The sequence below is a fragment of the Phocoena phocoena genome, chromosome 19 (genome assembly GCF_963924675.1).
Source record: "Phocoena phocoena chromosome 19, mPhoPho1.1, whole genome shotgun sequence".
Classification (NCBI taxonomy): domain Eukaryota; kingdom Metazoa; phylum Chordata; class Mammalia; order Artiodactyla; family Phocoenidae; genus Phocoena; species Phocoena phocoena.
This window is the reverse complement of record NC_089237.1, coordinates 56298300-56313168: the sequence shown is the minus strand read 5'-3', so window position 1 is coordinate 56313168 and position 14869 is coordinate 56298300. Positions and strand designations below refer to the sequence as shown.

The 14869-nt window shown below is 47.8% G+C and overlaps 1 protein-coding gene across 1 annotated transcript in view; it reads right to left on the bottom strand.

Annotated features, from left to right (window-relative positions):
- Positions 1-2737: 2737 nt before the first annotated feature.
- LOC136138335 (heparan sulfate glucosamine 3-O-sulfotransferase 3B1) overlaps positions 2738-14869 on the bottom strand; it is a 34259-nt gene continuing 22127 nt past the window's right edge. Inside the window, exon 2 of the mRNA XM_065896989.1 lies at positions 2738-3356. Coding sequence (XP_065753061.1) covers positions 2738-3356 — 619 coding nt within the window. The remainder of the gene's footprint in view (positions 3357-14869) is intronic.

The following is a 14869-nucleotide window of genomic DNA, read 5'->3' as shown; positions in this document are numbered from 1 at the left end:
CTATGCGTTTCTAGTTTAGCGGAACCTTCCATTTTCCCTTCTCATGAAAATATCCTGGTGGGATCTGAAACTGCGTTTCTCCAAAGGCCTATAATGTACCTGTCACTCAAAATGACTTCGTAGGAGGATCCCATGAAGAAGACAACTTTTCTTCCTTCATCTTCCAATTAAACGTTTATGATGCAGTTACTACACCTAAACACCCTTCCAGGTACCACTTACCAAGTACGAACACCTCAAAGACAGCGTGGGCTCGACAGGAACAATAACAACCTCCAAATTTTTTGTTAATCTTTTTGTTTGTTTTTAAACAAACTGAGCGGAATAAAGTACCCCATGAATATCAGAGCTTTTCCTGTAATGCGGAAGAAAACCGAAACGTGCTAGGACAAATTGCCAAACCAGAAATGGTGTTTGTCTTCTAGCAGCTAAAAGGTTAAGTCGGTGGCCGTGCAGACTTCTCCAGGAGGAAGACACGTGTGCCCCGTAATAAGTGTCATGCGATGGGGTGTAACCTTGGGGCCGATGCTGAGTCAGGAGCCGTCAGGAACCGTAAGCCGTCAGACTCCTCGGAAGAGATGCACAGGAAGTCTGATTTATTTGTCTTCCACAGAAAAACTTGCTCTAGTCCTTCAGTGCTAATTATCGACATCTGTTTGGATTCAAGGATTTGACCCAGAATAGAATCTTGACTCACTTCAGTGTTCATGACTAAATGACCCTCCTTCTCTCTGAGGATTTCCTGTTTTAGTTTTAAGGCAGGGAATAAACAACTTAATCGAAAATGGTCCAGCTTAGAAAGGCAAGCAGGGCCCTGGGGGGGAGGGAAAAGTTCATGTGCGTTTTCCCACTGCTTCGTGGCAAACCCTTCTCTGAACTTTTTTTGCAAGTTGACATCACGCACCATGTCAGAGCACGAGAGTGGACGGAAAGCGGACAGGGCAGGATCGGGTGGCAGATGGGGGCTGGCTTTGACTTTAAGCGATGTTATGCTGTAATGGAAAAGAGGTGTTCCCAGTTTTATTTCTAATGAGCCTGCTGATTGGAGAAATGCGCGATCAATTAGCACCCTTCTGAAGATGTCTTTGACACCCAAGCAGCAAGAGGGAAGAGCCATGCCATGATCATGGGCATTCCCCTAAGTGCAGGCTCTACACGGCTTGGTAGAGGCAGTAACAAAGCTATGAAATGCACACAGCATCTCAGGAATGCACAGAGCTCCCGCCTCCAGTCCCCGTGCGCCCATCCTCCTATACCTTAGCTTTGCAGCTAAGCACGAACTAGCTACGTCGGGGCTAAAACCTGTGGGCAAAGACAGACCAGATTATCAATAAGACATCCCTTAAAGACCAGTGTTTTGTTTCACTGGCGAGCAAGTCATCCCATAGAACATACCAAAGTGTCCTTTGTAAATATCACAACCCAACCATTTTGACAATATCTTCCCATATATTCCTTAGTGAAAGTATAACACAAATGACAATTCTTTGATATTGCTATACGGTTACCCAACTGCCACTAGCTGGTCATCACAAATGACCCCTCCAGTGCCCCCTCCACGAAGAGGTAGGGGAGAGAATTCTTCATCAGCAGCAACAGTGCTGACACCCCTTCTGCCAGGGCCTGGCTAAAACAAGGGACAGCGGCCCAGGCTCGAGCGCTTATAGGCAACACGGGCCAGCGTTCCCAGTCTCTTTACAAGAGCCTCTCCTGGTTCTCGCTGTTTGCCTGTTGGCTACAGACCGTGTTGTCTGAGATGAGCTAGGAATTCCAGGGAGGGGAGTTCCAGACGCCAAACAGGGGCTGGCTCTGCACCTAGTGGCACCTTGGTAGACTCAGATGGCGTGGGATGAACCTGGCCCCTTCAGGTCTCGACACCGGGCACCCTTGGTTCGATCCGGTGGTTCTGCTAGCCTAGGGGATTCTTTGGTGTGTCAAAGCAGAGCCGTCTGCCTGGAGAAGGGAACACGATGCACTCACATGCAAATTAGAAGGGATCGTCTTTATTTCTACAGCAGCACCCGAGCATCCCAGACACGGGACCTGCAGAAGTGGGGACTGATATTTGCACACACTTCAAGCCGGTTATTGAACCAGGGATGGGGCAGAAGACGAGGCAGGGGCATCCTTCAGAATCAAAAGGTAAAGTCAAGGGCCCTGACAGGCAGACTCTAAAAGGATGTGGAGGTCCCTGCCAAGGTAGTGATTCCCCCGTGCGCTGAGCGGACTTGGGGGGGAAACCTAGCGCTGTGGTTTGGAGTCTACGCCCTTGGATGTGTCAGCACGTCAGCGAGGAAGCTGCTATGTGAAGGTCTGGCAGCTCAGAGCTCCCAGAGGTGCCCAGGCAGGAAGGGAGATGGAAGCTTCCGTATGAGGAGGTGGGCAAGTGCATCCAGACAGCGATCGAAGGCTGCATACCCGTAACAACGAAAATCTCAAGTTGTGCTTTTCTTCTTTTTAAATACAATGGGTAGAAAGAAAGAAAAGGAAAAAAAAAAAAAAAAAAAGGAAGCACCATCCATTGTGAAGACAAGAAGAAAATATTAGAAACACTTTGGAATGTTAACAGATTATGTGACTCTCTAAAGAGCGTGGCTAGTCAGCTTAGTGAATTAATTGCTTATGAATTAAAAATAAATTATTATAAAATAGATTTCTGTACATTTTACATACATATAATCTCTCTCAATATTTCCTAAGCCCCGGGTGGGGAGGGGGGCGGGGCGGGAGGGTCTGATCAGTCCCAGCCGAAGTCGTGGCCCGTCATCTGGTAGAACTTGCGGTTGAAGGGCCGGTAGAAGTCGCGCAGCCGCCGCAGGACCTGGCCGTCGATCTCGGGGTGGGGTCTGCCCTTGGTCTTGCCCAGGCAGTGAGGGCGGCCGCTGCCCTCGGCCTTCTTGAGGCAGGGGAAGCCCTTGGTCTGGTTGAAGTAGAAGTGCTTGTCGGAGATGATGCGCTTGAGGCCCAGGAAGTCCTGCACGCGGCCCAGCTCGCCGGCCGGGTCGCGCACCAGCCGCTCGCCGCTCACGAAGAGCAGCTGGCGGGCGGGGAAGTGGCGCAGCCAGCGCTCCAGGTGCTCGGCGTACAGGCCGATCTGGATGGCGCTCCACGCCCGGTCCACGAGGCCCGCCGTCCGGTTCCTGAAGGCCAGGCTCTCGAAGCTGGGGATGTCGGGCCGCTTGGACAGCGTCTGCGTGTAGTCCGAGACGGCCCTGGTCACCGGGTCCCGCACCACCACTAGGAGCTTGGTGTCCTTGGACATGGCCGAGATGCGCGCGGGCGCCTCGCGCGTCACGAAGTAGCTGGGCGTCTTCTCCATGGTGATCTGCCCCTCCAGGGTCCTCGGCATCAGGTCCCTGCGCGGAGCAGAAAGGCACGTTAGGGCCTGAAAACTGAGCTCCTTCCCAGCAGAGGGAGGGTCTTACAGACCCGGAGCCTGAGTTGAGGTACCAATTCTCCGCTTACTAGATGTGTGACCGTGATCACGGAGAAGTCGCACAGACGCAAGGCTGCGCACCCCCGGTTCCTCGCGGACGTACTTAATGGGAAATAATAACACTACCGCTCTCCTACGGTTGTTGTGGTGATTCAACGTATTAATATACCTCCGCAGCTTAGAAGAGTGCCTGCCACAGGCAGGGAGACTTGTATGATATCTTTCTTAGCATAATTTAAACATAACTACGTAGGCAAAACTGCTATAACCTACAGGCAAGCTAGGACATGATATTTGGACCAAAAAGCAGTTCTGTGTGGTGATTAGCACTAAAAATCACAGGCATCAATGATGTAAGACTGCGCCTGATTTGCTCCCTGAGTTCCAGCATCCGAATATGTGAAACGGGAATGATTTCCACCCACTGCATTCGGTTGTTGCGGGGTTTGTAAGACGGAAGCATTTAGCTTAACATTTAAGCACTGTGGGCTTGGACGTCAGACCGCTTGGGTTCAAATGCCAGCTCGGTCACTTATAAGCGGTCTCATTTTCAGCAACTTACTTTCTGGCCTTCTCTCCTCAGCTGTAAGAAGAAAGATGATAACACCAACCTTATGGGAGTTTAATGAGGATTAAGACAATTAATGATCATAATATGCTTTGAACGTGCCTGGCATACGTTATATATTCGATATTCACTAGCTGCGGCTACTACTCCATCATTACAATCATCATGACCGTGTTCAGTACACAGTTCATAGCACACAGTAGGACCACGCTGAACATGTATGTGTACACGTTGGTGTGTGTACATCAGAAGGAGATTGTTACCTAATCGGACACTAAGTAGCGGTCACAGATGTACAATCTTCCATTTGCTATGGGATAGAGATTTCTGATTGATTCCAACCTGGGTCCAGAAATTGGAAAAAAGACAATTTCCACGTCATTTTTGACCAAAATATTTACCTCTCAGTAGGACATTCTGAACTTCCAGCTTCAAGCCATCCCTCATCTACTGAGACCAAAATCCCTCTAGGGAGACATTTATGGAAATGACGATATAAACTCTATTGCAAGAGGCAGAAAGGGCAACGGGCTCCTCCTTCACAGCTAGTTAGAGGAAGCATGCTTCTCCCCGAAGGACTGCCTTGCAGCCCTGCAGCTGCCCCCGGCTTAAGCTAAAGCTGGATTGACCCACTTTGCCCGTTAACCACTTAGACAAACGTGGCCGTGTCATCAGGCTAACATGATGAAGGATTAAAGAGGGGCCCGGCTCTCAACTTATTTTGCATTTCGCTCAGAAGCAGATCGAGTTTGGTCAAGTTCGAGTTGTTTCCAGTGTTCAGCCATTTGTACCTAGACTGAATCTATAAGAAAGGGTTTAATATTCAGAATCCAAGTGCTATACCGCTATGACTGAAGGAAACCCAACCCGCCAAGTTCTCCAGGGCCACGGCAGATGGAGTGGGTTTGGGGTCTGTCCTCAGAGGGTCTAAACGCGTAGGAACTTTGAATGAACCAGAGAAGTTCTAAAAGCCTTATAATTCTGATGTTCTCCAGTAGTAAAGGTTGCCCTAATTTTCTTTTTCTGCTTCTTTTCTTTCTTCAGATGGCACGCCTCCTCCCAGGGTCCAGCAAGTGAACTTATTGTTTGAACTGGCAAATTGCACAACAATAAAGAGGAAGGTTATTGAAATGGATGTAACCCAACGCACTACAGCCGAACAGATGCCAAGACATTGACACAAAGCAGATGATGGAAGTGAACGAACTTGAACTTCAGAGAGGGGACAAGCTGCAAGCCACATTGGGTTGGGGTGGGCCCATCTCCCCCTTGGATTGAGGAAAACTAGGAAGAGTCAGGGAAACATCCGGTCCCCTGTTTCCCTCTCCTGGGGGAGAATGTCCTCTTGCTTGGTTACAGAAATACCCCACATATGCACACTAGTATAAATAAAATAGATAACCAACAAGGACCTAGTGCAGAGCACAGGGAAGGAACTCTACTCCATATTTTGTAATAACCTATAAGGGAGAAGAATCTGAAAAAGGATATAGATAGATAGGTATAGATATATGTATAAGCGAGTCACTGTGCTGTAACCTGAAACTAACGCAATGTCGTGAATCAACTTTACCCCAATAAAAAAAAAAATACCCGCACGTTTCCTGACCTCCAACAGCAATCTTTTTTTCTTAATTCTAAAAATCTACTTTTTAACCTACATACAGTAAACAATCATTCTTGGTGTCCAGTTCCATGACTTCGGACACATACATAGAAATCTTTAACAACCAGCATCACCGGTTCTATCACTCCCAAATCTTCCCCTTGTGCTGCCCCTTTCCAACGAAGAGCTTAAAGCAAGCTCCTTCCACAAGGCAAATCCCCTTACAAATAGCCCGAGGCTGCCCAAATCCTTGTTTGGATACCCTTGGGACGAAAATCTTGATTGAGAAGAGAAAATGGTCAATAGAGACTTAGACATTTTGACATCACAGATCTATTTACTGTTGCTTAAAAAAAAAAAAAAAAAGAAGCTACAAGTTTTCATGAGGGTGAACATCCCTGGCCACGTGCCTGCCTTTCCAGGCCTCAGCCTCCTGGTCTGTGAATTAGCACCGAAGAGGAGGTCGCATTCTGATAAACTGCTCTGAGGACGATCCCACTGTGGTGTCAGGTTGGTAACCGGCCAGGAAGCCGAAATGCTGCTTCACTTTTAGCTGCTCCCAAAGCCCACGTCCAGCCCCTGAGAATTCAAAAAACAACAGAGCAGCCAGGAGAAACCTTTACACACAGAAGAATCAGGATTTCTAGGAAGGTTACACCTCTCCTCCCCACCCTGGAAACAACTAAATAAATAAACCTCCACAGTCCGAAATCCACGTGGGGAATAAGGATGCCCGCCCCCTTTTTTTTGAGCAGCTGATAAACCCGCAAGTTTGAGCAAAACTCAAAAACGCTGGGATCCCCAGAGACGCAGGGAGAGGTGGGGCTGAACAGGTAGAGCACAGAAGATTTTTAGGGCGTTGAAAATACCGAGTGATACCGTCATGACGGATACGTGTCATTATGCGTTTGTCAAGCCCACAGAACGGACATCTCCAAGGGTGGGCCCTGCTGTACGTCAACTATGGACTTGGGGCGATGATGACTGATGTGTCAGTGTAAGCTCATCGTAACCAGTGGACCACTCTGATGGGGGAAGGCTGTGCTTCGGGGGGAGCAGGAGACCTATGGGAATGTGGTTGAACCCCAAATTCACGCGCCGGTGCTCGGTTTCTGGAACTTTGAGCTTTCTGCTTGATTTTGCTGTGACCCCAAAACTGCTCTAAAAAATAAATCAATAAAATCTGCTTTTAAAAAAAACAAACAGCAACCCCGACGACCCCGCGATCCCTTCTCTCCTTGGCTTCCTGTCTGTGAAGGATGGTTTCCTCCTTGGGAAGAATGGGGTCGCACACCCTTGCACCCTCAGCCCGGGCCTCAAGCGCAGGTGCAGCGTGCTCATTGGGACCCTTTCCTAACCCTCACCTTCCTCTGCGGCTCCAGTCGAGGGCTCTCCCTGGGACGCTGGGATCACGGCACCTGTGACCACTCAGGAAAAAAGAAAACCCTTTCCTCCCAGGGAACACTGAGGGCTGTCAAAGGTAGCACATCTTAACCTGTGACAGGCAAGATCAGGGACTAAACAGCCAACTTCCTGCCTTGAAAATACATGCCAGAAAAACTCAGAAAACGAACAAAAAATAACAAGTCTTCTTTTATGAAAGGATGCCCTTGGGTTCCTGGGATCTGACTGCTCGGCTGCCCAAGCCCCTCCCTCATCCTTTCCTCCTCCAGAGGCCTGGCCCACCCTGCCTGGTCCCCAACGAAGGCAGTTAGGCTGAGGTTAGCTAAGTGTGTCAATCTCCCCATCACAGAGGCCCGGGAAGCACTCAGCTGGCTAACTTGAAAAGGGCAGAAGGGCAGCTGGGGGGTCGCAGGGAGGGGACATTGCCAAGGAGAAAACTGCAAAGCTGCCGACAGTCCCGAAGGTGACAGACCCTGGCAGGGTCGGGGGCGAGGAGAGGGCACATGTCCCCAGAAGCTAGCGGGTGCTCTGGAGTCCCCAGGGTCATTAGAGACCTAATCAGAGGGGTTTCTGTAGTGACAAGTGTGCGGGAAGCTGGTGTCACCTCTTCTGAAGTCCCATCTACCAGCCCTGAACATCCACCCCAAACTCTTCCCCGGGGCGGTGCCTTTCTACCTTGTGACCTTATAAATTACAGTGGACTTCGGGGGGAGGGGAGGGGGGCAAAGACAAAGGTCCAGCCTTGTAGCTTCCACCCCGACAGAAAGATGAGACACCCAGGGATGAGAAAGGAACTCTTCCTGTAAACTTGACTGTGGACAAGGAGACACCGGCAGCTCCTGAGACTTGTAACTCGAGCTGTAAGTTGTAACCCTGGGAAGTTTCTTCTTTAAAGCAGTTTTCTTCCCAGGGGAGGAGTGGGGGGGGGGGGGTCAGGGAGGAAGATGGGGATCAGCTCAGCCCCTTCTTATCTGGAACCTTCTTCCTTTGTAGGAAGTCTCTGAGCCCACCAGATCAGAGCTCCCCTTCAAAGGGCCACATCTCCATAAATAATTATCTCCATTTGGGTGAGATGTTTGCATATCAAAGAACTCCTCTGGGAGGGTTTCAAATAATTTAAAATGAAATTGTAAATAATCTGTTGCTCTCCGTGTCTCTCTGGTCCCCAGGAGCAGCTGGGCTCCCGGAAGTGATGTCATTATTCATTATAAAGTTTACTGGGTCTTTTCACTTTCTTTCTTTCTTTTTTTCTTTTTTTAAGGTAATGGGTAGGAAAGAAGAAAAATAACAAAGGATGGACTCCCCCGGGTCCCCTCCTTGGCCAACCCTCTCTCCTTTCTCCCCGCCCAGCCCCCAACCCCACTGCAAGGATTTGGCCTCCATTGTCCTAGAATTTCAATACTGCTCAGAAAATGAAAAGCCTTTGAATGCCATAAGGGGGTGGGGCTCAAAAGAGCATCTCACTCCTCTGGGTCAACTCAAGATTCCTTTCATTTTGGCAGAGTCCTCTGTTATAGACCCTGCTTCACAAAGGCCTGAGTTCCTGTTCCTCGAAGGGGCTGGGGGGCTGAGGGGGGTGGAGGGAGGGTTTCAATTAAAAGCTAATAGCCTTTTGTGTCTGCGCTCTGTGGGGCGTTGCTCGTGTTTATCGGACCTCACTGTGTGCGGGCACAAATCATGTGAAATCAGAGTAATCTGTGTCCCGTTTCCTGAAAAAAAAAAAAGAAAAAGAAAAAAATGTTTTTTCATCAATAGAAGAAAGTTTTCTGGGAGGCACACTCTCTCGAAAGTAAAAGTAAAATCAGCCCTGCCATTGGGCAGACAGGGCAGAGCAGGGGACCCAGAAAGGGGAGAGTAGGGCACCAGATGCAGAGGCAGAAAGGCTGCCGCTGAAGCAGTTCTGCCCCTTCCTGCTTTGGCCGATTCTCCTCTGTGTAGACCTGACCTGCTCATCAGAGATGAACTCTGATCAGTGCGGGCTTCCCGTCTGGAACCGGCTCCTTTTCCCTGGGGGCGGTGGGAGCCCCAGCTCTGCCTGGGTTACCTCCCAGGCAACAAAGGGCCAGCCCTCAGGCTGTTACACTGGCTGGTGTGTGTCACAGGCTCCGGTAAATCCTCTCCCAGCTCCCTGCTTCATCCCAGGAAAGTCTGCCTACCCTGTGCCCTGGGCAACGAGGTGCAAATGTTTGTAAACAGGCCCTTACTCCACAGCTTCTGAGCCATTCCACACCGCCCGTGAACACAGCGCGGATGAAAATCACTTCCCCACCAGGGAAGCACCGCCCCCGCCCCCCCACCCCACCGCCACCCCACCCCACCGCCACCCCACCCCCACCCCCCCCACCCCCCCACCACCCCCCCCACCCCCCGCTTCTCCCAGGGCAAGGGGAGGGACTTCCTGGCCCAGCGAAAGCCCTGGGCTCTGGTTCCTGCCCTGCTACTGACAAGAGCCTAAGACCTCGGACGAGGCACTCAAAGCTTTGGGCTCAGTTTCCTGTGTATAAAAATTAATGGACTGGGGGACTTCCCTGGTGGTGCAGTGGTAAAGAATCCACCTTCCAATGCAGGGGACACGGGTTCGATCCCTGGTCGGGGAACTAAGATCCCACGTGCCACGGGGCTACTGAGCTCTCACGCCTCAACTAGAGAGCCCGAGTGCCGCAAACTACAGAGCCCACGCGCTCTGCGGCCCACAACTAGAGAGGCGACCGCGTGCCACAACAAAAGAGCCTGCATATCACAACTAAGACTTGACGCAGCCAAAAAATAAAAAATAATAAACAAAATAAATATTTCAAAGATGGATTGGTTTAAAAGGGTGTTCTTAGGCTCTACGGGGACCCTTACAATCTCCATCTCTCCCTCCCCACCCTCATGCCACCCCTCCTCCTCCAGCCAGCCATAGGTTGGCACAAGTTGGTAAAGGAGAACATATATAAATATTCGATGATTGAATTGGTACAAAGTGTACTTCAAAGTGTACCTTGGGGGTACAGATCAACCCCAAGAGTGGAAGTCAATGTCAAGGGTGTCCTAAAACGAGAAACTCACTCGTTAGGCAACCTGGTGCCTGGTGGAATAGAAAGGAAAGTAGGGTTCAAGGTCAGGCTGTGTGTCTTCAGGCAAGTTGTCTAACATCTCTGAGTTGTCTCTCTGCATTTGTAAAATGGAGATATTTGTCCTGCTTTAAAAAAAAATGAGATTCAAATGTAGTTCATATGTGAATAAGCTCTTAAAGCAGCAAAACCCTTCCTATGGGTAAGGTGGAATGAACCCCACTTATGTCCCCTCTTTATTATCTCCTTTGACTTATGGCTCTAAATAGTAGGGATATTTCTAGGGAAATATTGCTAAGGAAAAAGAAATTCCACATTGGTTCTTAAATTCAAAGTCTCCTGTAAAACAAATATTTGAAAGAGTCTCCGTTTCCTGAAATTCTTCACTTGTGCTAGGAAGGATCCCATGTTTTAGTTCCCTGGTAGGACCTTGGAGACCAAGAAAAACCAAACTCCCCTTCTTGGGTTGACATCACTGAACGGATGTGATGATCCAAGCCAAAGGGGAGCAGGAAATGAGGCAGTGTTTCATATGAACGCATCCTACTTTGGAGGGTTCTTTCTTTCTCTCTCTCTCTCTCTTTCCTTCTCTCCTTCCTTCCTTCCTCCTTCTCTCTCTCTCTCTCTTTCTTTCTTACTTTCTTTCCATGGCAGAGAATGAGGTTTATCTGAAGTAAAACAGCCCGTTTAGGGACAGGGGTCCATCCCTGGCTGCTGAAAAGAAACAACCCAACTGCGGAAACCAGATTCACAGAATGAAGAGTTGATATAATCCATTACCTTCCTGCCTCCTGACTGCAGGGACAGTAGGAGTTTGGGATGAGAGAGAAATCCCAGTTAATCCTCGACTTAAGTCCAAGACAATGGCCCCATCCCTCTCCCTGCTCCCCTTCTACTTTACAAACAGAACTCTACTTTATGGTTATCAACTGAAAAGTTGATATAAAGTATAAAGCAAATTAGGTCAATAAAAACCCCAGACGTAAGTTTGAGTTAAGTTAAACTGAAGGGAAATGAGAGCAAAAAAATTTCCCTTATCACAGGCTTTAAATAGCTCGAGAACATTTTAGAGAAGAAAAGAGGTGCTTTCTAGAGAACATCCTTGGGAGTGTATAAACCTGGAGACATTGCTGACAAAGAAAACCCTGCAGTTTCTTATTTGTACGCCGATAACCAGCAGCAATTATTTCTTCCCAGTTGGTCTGACCTAGTGCTTGAAGCTGATTGGAAGGTGTCTAGAGAAAGGAAGTGACATGGCAAGGCCGATGGAAACTCTGAAGACACCCATCAGGACTTCCCCGGTGGTGCAGTGGTTAAGAATCCGCCTCCCAATGCAGGGGACACAGGTTCAAGCCCTGGTCTGGGAAGATCCCACATGCCGCGTAGCAACTAAGCCCGTGCGCCACAACTACTGAGACTGCACTCTGGAGCCTGCGAACCACAACTACTGAGCCTGCGTGCCACAACTACTGAAGCCCATGCACCTAGAGCCCGTGCTCCGCAACAAGAGAAGCCACCGCAATGAGAAGCCTGCACGCCACAAGGAAGAGTAGCCCGCACCCACCGCAACTAGAGAAAGCCCGTGCGCAGCAACGAAGACCCAACGCAGACAAAATAAATAAATAAAATTATTTAAAAAATAAAATAAAGACACCCATCAAAGTGCCCTCTCTCCTACTCTTTTGGGGATTCTCAGCTTGTGAAGCACGGAAGCTTTCCAGAGCCAGTTTTCAGGAGGAGAAAGTCGCATCCATTCATTATCACGGTCACCATTTTTTTATAAAAACTCAGTGCATCTGTAACAGATTACTATATAAAGTCCAACTTGCTTGTGTGTTTCATGTCCAAAGATAGGACAGATGGAAAGTCTTGGAGGCTGAAGCTCTGCTCAAGTGTTCTGTATTACTTGAGCACGTCTCATCAAGATTGTTCAAATTCTATGAGAACTTCCTGATAGACGGTGAGTCTTAAAGTTTCCAGTGATTCTTCTGTGCTTGAGACAAAGCGTTCCCTCCCCCCACCACCCCCGACTCCACAACTCGCACAAGGGAACAAAACTGTAAGCGCCAGGGAGATCAAATAACCAAATGGGTAGTGAGAGGGCTGCTAAGAATTACAAGCAAGATTAGCCTTTTACCCTGCATTAGCCCCAGTGAAAAACTAACCCTGTAACTATTTTTAAGCCCTCACGACGATTTCTAAGAACAAAATGTTTGGTTGAATCTTATGGCCCGCCATGTTTTGTTTTGTATTTATATGGACGGTGAATTGTAAAGATTTTTATCTTCAAAGGAAATACAAGAACAAAACCCAGCAAAACACCCAGCATGGGAAGCACTGGAAAATAATCTGCTGGATGGACACATAAATGAATGAATGAAAGGAAGAGAACTAGCAGTGCTTAAAGCTAATGACTAGAGGTCACAATGCAAATATGTAAAGAGAATTGGGGGCAATCTGGGATAATGAATTACCATTTGGGCCAGGTTTGAAAATGGTGACCATCTCAGGATCCCAATGCTCAAAGGAGTTAATTCTAGAGCAACATTTATGTATCATCCTACCCATTATATTACGTGACACAATTACATTACGAGGCTGTACACATAAAGAAGGTCTTGACCTTGAGTGCTAAGCTACAGCAAAGAACAAGTTCCTTATTTCACCTGTGGAACAGAAGCCAGCCATGAGCGCCTCACTTTCGAACTTTGGATGCACCACCTCCTGGGGCCGGTAATAAACCACTTTCTCTCAAAGTGATAAGTGGTCGCTGTTAACAACAGTAAGAAAAAAGAAATGACTCTAATGAGCTGATGTCTATTCATCGTCATTTTACTTACTATTTTGCTTAAATTATTAAAATTTGTTTGCATTCATCAAATGATGGGGGGGTGAGATACCCCAAATGTCTCTCCCCTGGGTCTCAAAAAGAAAACAGACCAGGAATGTGGATGTAGTCTCTCTCACGGATGGTTAAGGAATCAGTGAAATGGCACGTAGCTATCATTCACGGGGATGATTCTTGCCCTCCAGGGGCTTACTGTGTATTTAGAGAGAAATTCCACAAGCAGAAAGTTTGCCAATACATACTGCATGGAAATGTGGAAAAGAAGCACCCAGGCGTCATGTCCTTTGGGACATCTAAAGCTTCCTTGAGCTGGTCCCAAGGGCGGGTGGAAGTGAAGATATCAAGAACAGAAGATACCCGAGTGTAAGAACATAAGACAGTGATTGAAACATTGGGCTTGGACTGAAGTTTGTTTGTTTGTTTGTGGAACGGTGAGAAATAAGGCAAGAAAGATTGGAAAGCAGGCTGGAGTGGTCCCCTTTCCCCTCTGCTCTCACGATGTTCAACATGACATTCAAGCTCCCTGCCCAGGTGTCTCCCTGCTTTTCCCTAAGGACATGCTATGTCCCCTACCTTCCTTTTTCACCCTTCACCCCAGCCATGGGCAAGCAGGGCCCTCCTCCTTCTAGTACATTCCTATGGCATCAATTCCTTCCCCAGGCTGGGCTAGCAATTCTGCTCCCCTCTTAGGACCACCACCCTCCCTGCAAATACACACATGCGTGTGCGCGCACACACGCGCAAACATTAGCATAACCTTTCTCTAGTTGCTATTATAGACTTCGAGGCGGTTGAGGACTGGGCTCTGCCTTATTTGCACTGTGGCCAAAATATATGGCTCTTAGATGAATGAAGGGTAAATGAATAAACGAACAAACACCAGACAGAATTTGGATTTGATCTCAGAGGTGATGAGAAGCCACATCAAACGTGGGAGGTGAGTGGCTTCAAGACGTATCAGGAGTGGGGGAGACTGTGCTTCCCAGCAGCCTATTTTAAACAGATCTGGGCTTTTAGCTGGTGATAAATTCCATGAGGCTACTGAGGACTGATACAAGAAGACGTAAAGAAATTTGCAATAGGCAGAAAAGATTACTGGATATCTCCAGTGGAAAACTGTGCCCTGTGTTATCTGGAGCTAGCCTTTTTATTGCCTTTGAGATGTTCTGCAACTCTGTAAATTATAGGCAACAACATAGCAAAAGGCAATGTAAGTCTGGACCAAGTGCTTTCTGGTGGAACTTCTGTGGGTTTCCTTTTCCACCTCCCACTACATGGAAAAAGCCAGCTTCCACCTATTTGTAATCCATCTCAATGCTCCTTTATGTCAAGGAAACTTAAGTTCTTTTGACTTCTCCTTTGGACCAACAGTGACATCTGTCTGGTTCTCATTAATATTGGGTTGGCCAAAAAGTTCGTTCTGTTTTTTCTGTAACATCGTATGGAAAAACCCGAACCAACTTTTTGGCCAAACCAATAATAAGTAAAAAAAATCCTTAATGTGCTCATTAAAGAAATATAAACCTTAACATTATAACTGGATGAGAGTACTGATTTTACCTTTTGCTTTTAGAAAACTACCCTTTACCAAAAAGGCTGGATTAGCCATGTGCTTTTTACGAGTGCTATCCAAAAGAAGATGTGGTACATAATAGACAATGGACTCTGCCATAAAAAAAGTCATCTGCAGCAACATGGATGGACCTAGAGATTATCATACACGTAAAGTAAGGCAGAAAGAAAGACAAATACCATATGATATCACTAATCTGTGGAATCTGAAATATGACACAAATGAACTTATCTACGAAACAGAAACAGACTCACAGACATAGAGAACAGACTTGTGGTTGCCAAGGGGGAGGGGGGTATGGAGTGGGAGGTTGGGATTAGCAGATGCAAACTACTATATATAGAATGGATAAATAATAAGGTCCTACTGTAGAGCACA